Raw genomic sequence first — 3,894 nt, forward strand, 5'->3', positions numbered from 1 at the left:
ATAAAGCCTTGATTCACAACCCACACAAGCATCTTTGGTCGTGCGTTAAGTGTGTGTGAGAGAGAGAAAGAGAGAGAGATCTAGAATAGCTGGCTTGTGCAAATCAATTAGGAATACATGTGGGGACATAGAGAGACTCTTTATATAGAATTTGTAATTTACCATTAATAACAAAATAACATATTAGTGTTTGAACTCAATAAAGTGATATGAAATCCACATGAAAACATGTGTTTCACTTGTGTGGGCTCAAGTACTTGTATGATATTTTATAATTGGTAAATTGCAAATTTTATGTAAAAGTTCCACCAACACCCCCTAAATATTTCTCTCTAGAAGTATGCACTCATCAATTTGTGGAATTGACATTAGGATCTTTAGTGCCATCATGTGCAATTGCACGAGCCAAAGCCACACCATCAGGTAGGGAAGAGATGTAGCAGTGAAGTCCTTTGGCGCTGCTAGGAAAGGTTGCGGTGCCCAAAAGGGCATCCATCAACCAACCCACAAATGTTCCCACAATGAACTCCCTAATGAAGAAGCCCCCTGCAATTCCAGCCAAGGTCACAAATAGCGCTTCCGCCTCTACCACCAATAGTTCTGTGTCCAATGCTGCGTTAATGATTTCCCCCAACTCCGCTCCCTTCTCTTTTACTACAGCCGCTATTGCATCAATTGTCTCTTTTTTAAACTTGTGATCCGACGAGTATATATCCCACACCACTGACCCCACTTTGTAAACATTCACAGCAATGCCTTTAGCCTTTGATGCTGTTGACATCACATCTTTGATTGGAGATGATTCTCGTCCTGATGTAGCAATAATTGACTCAAATACCTACACCATTTGTATACGCACAAATCATACACATATTTGATAGAAGAAAGTAATGATAAAATATAGAACAAAAGACACTAACCTCCTTTAAGGTTTGACAAGACAATGACCTCTCCTAAGGTTTTAAAATTTTCATAAATCTCCGTTGAAATTTTAAGAATTCTAGGGACCTCCCTTAAGGTAAGAGGAGGTTTGTGTGTGTGTGTTTTTGGAAAATCTCAGAGAAAGTTTGTGAAAATTTTTAATTCTCAGGGAACGCCTCTATCTTTTTTGTAATACTTTAGGGAAAATGAATGTCTTTTATCATAAAATCTATTGATGAATGAACAATCTTCATCTCCAATTAAATTAAGATGCATTAATTTTCGACTTTAAATTTAAATTTGAGTAGATATGGATAAATTTAATATAATTTTATATTATATTTCATCCAAATCTATTGAGAACTTCACTTGTGAGTTTGTCTCACATTGAAAAAATTGAGTGGATGATGGTGCTTATATTCAATTTAATAATATTGAGTATCATCCCTCATGAAGGATGAAGGATGGAGGATCTTCATGAGGGATGGAGGATGGATAGAGGATGATATTCATTTAGCCAAAAAAATAAACATTAAGTTAAGATGTCACATTTTAGAACATTAATAACTAGCAGTCTTATTACTTAGAATGAGATTGCGAGAAATGATTGAATAGTCATTAATATTATAGAGAAAAATGCTGTGAATTGGATAAATTGATGAAAAAAGATTCTTATAACCAACTCCACCTAATGGTAACTTAAGGCTCATTGTTGTTGTTTGTTGTAATAACTAGCAATTTTATATCCGACTATTTTCAAGTGACAATTGGCAATTAATTATCTAAAGGTGCAATTACATACTTGTGCCTTTTGTTCATCCTCTAAGTCCTTGAAGTGTCCTTGAAATCCAAGCTTGCTCGCATACCTAATTAAATGAGTTAGCCAAAAAAATTAGAAGCAGAACCAAAAAAAAAATTAATAAATGTACAGAATGTATACATATACGGGTACGAACAATTGCACCAGGTTCTCGTATTTGACGCCTTCGTTCTTAAGCGCGGCGGAGAAGTTGGAGGAGAGGGTGCTCTTGAACTGTCGGGTGTAAATCAACATGGCATTCTTGTACTGGACGACGCCATTGGCCACGACGGCGACGGGGTTTTGCTCGGCGGCGTCCAGGTCATCGAGGACGCTGAGGAGCACGTCCACGTGGTCACGTATTTTCTGGAGGTAGCCCTTCCTGACGTGGTAGTTGGGGACGGTCTGGAGGGCGCTGTTGCAGCAGTAGACGATGTAGAGGTGCAAGTCGCGTGCAATGGGGCCCTTAACGGCGTCGTCTTGGTACTTGGTTACCACTTCTTGGCCGGTGGCGAGGAGGGCGAGGACGGACTCCTGGCTGGATTTGCTGTTGGCGAGGAACTCCAAGAGCTCCTTTGGGGTTTTGAAGTTGGTCTGTTGGATGACGGTGGCTTCCTGGTAGCGGATTTGCTCGGCGAGTGTGCGCAGCTGGTCGTCGTTCAGAATCACGAGGTCGTTGTAATTATTGCTGGCTTCCATTCTCAGAGAGAGAGAGTAGATAGGATATTTTTATGACTTCGGTAGGTGGCTATGGCTGTAACTGCCGCTGAACGACGGGTATAAATAGGAGGATAATGGGTTTACGAGAAAAGAAGAAGAAGAAGAGGAAGAAGAAGAAGGATTTTAATTGGTGAAATACAATCGGCCACCTTGCCATTTTCTTCATTCTAATTGTTTTTTTTTTTTTTTTAAGGAACTATATTCCCATTCAATTTCTTGAGATTTCAAAAATTCTAAAAAAATTTAAGAATTTTAGAAAAATCTTTTCAAATTTATTAAAAAATCTGAATCTTCCCTTCATAAAAGATTTGTAATATTTTTAAAACCTTTGAGAAGGTTAATGAGATTTTTAAAATTTTAGAAAAAATCTTTATCTTTTTACCAAATCACCAAAAAGGTCAATGCATTTTACCTCTTTTTTTTTCTTTTTTTTTTTTCAAAGGGAATTGGAGACTAAACTCTACCCTGGCCCATCTCTAATCTTATATCCTTTCTTATAATAAATACTTGATTGATCTACCCATATATATATAAGAGACCGCCACTCTACTCTTCTCCACTTAAATACTAACCTTCAAGACTTAGACCTTAGCCATTTAATTAAGAGAAGACTTTGACTCTATGTTTGTGTTTGGAAATACCTTAAATTTGAACTTGTATTGAATTTGAATAAAATGTAAAAATAAATTGTATTGAAATTTTTTCAAATTCATCAAAATTCAAATTTTAAGACCTAAAATTTATGCTCTTAAATGCAACATCAGTTTAGACTCTAAATCTATATTCTTTCATATGAGCCTCTTTAAGATTTCAAAGTTAAATGTTAAATATGGAGATGAAATATTAGGTCTTCTAAGGATATTAGCTAACAGCAAACCAATAAAAAAATATTAATGCTAGAGGTGAGCTCGCAATTTAGAAACTCAAATATCAAATTAATAATGAGAGCTCTTTAAACATAGCAACCGAGGATTGGTGTGTGTATATACACTTGCACCTATAAGAAAGTTTAAATTAAGTTTTACTTATTAGGATGTGTATGTACGTAGTCTACTTAAATAAGATATATATATTGAAAACACAACAAAGTCATGTCGGTCTCAATGTCTACACTTGATGTACTTAATAATTTCTCCTATTCTATATGCATCTAAATGCATAAAAATAAGAAATTAAAATATTAATAAATACTTAGGTAGGTAGTGTTTGAGAGCATAAATATTGAGACTTGATGAATTTAAATTTGTAGATTTAGATAAAACAATATTGAGTTTTTTGTAAATTTACATAAATTAACCAAACTCTAAAATCATACATCCAAATGTAAAATCACTGTATACTTATGGGTTTATATCAAAATACTTATATTCCGAACGCTGCACATCTTTATTTTAAGATTGAAAATTAATTTTATGTATAAACAACTAAATATTAGTGAATTAGTTTCTTATATA

General features: G+C 34.9%; 1 protein-coding gene across 1 annotated transcript; it reads right to left on the reverse strand.

Moving 5' to 3' along the window:
* Positions 1 to 349: 349 nt before the first annotated feature.
* LOC131151542 (uncharacterized) lies at positions 350 to 2,419 on the reverse strand. The gene is made up of 3 exons (XM_058102784.1): positions 1,878 to 2,419; positions 1,724 to 1,787; positions 350 to 838 (listed from the first exon to the last, which is right to left on the reverse strand). The coding sequence occupies exons 1-3, from the start codon at positions 2,417 to 2,419 to the stop codon at positions 350 to 352; spliced, it is 1,095 nt and encodes a 364-aa protein (XP_057958767.1).
* Between the last annotated feature and the right edge of the window lie 1,475 nt (positions 2,420 to 3,894).

This window comes from Malania oleifera, chromosome 3 (genome assembly GCF_029873635.1).
Source record: "Malania oleifera isolate guangnan ecotype guangnan chromosome 3, ASM2987363v1, whole genome shotgun sequence".
NCBI lineage: Eukaryota > Viridiplantae > Streptophyta > Magnoliopsida > Santalales > Ximeniaceae > Malania > Malania oleifera.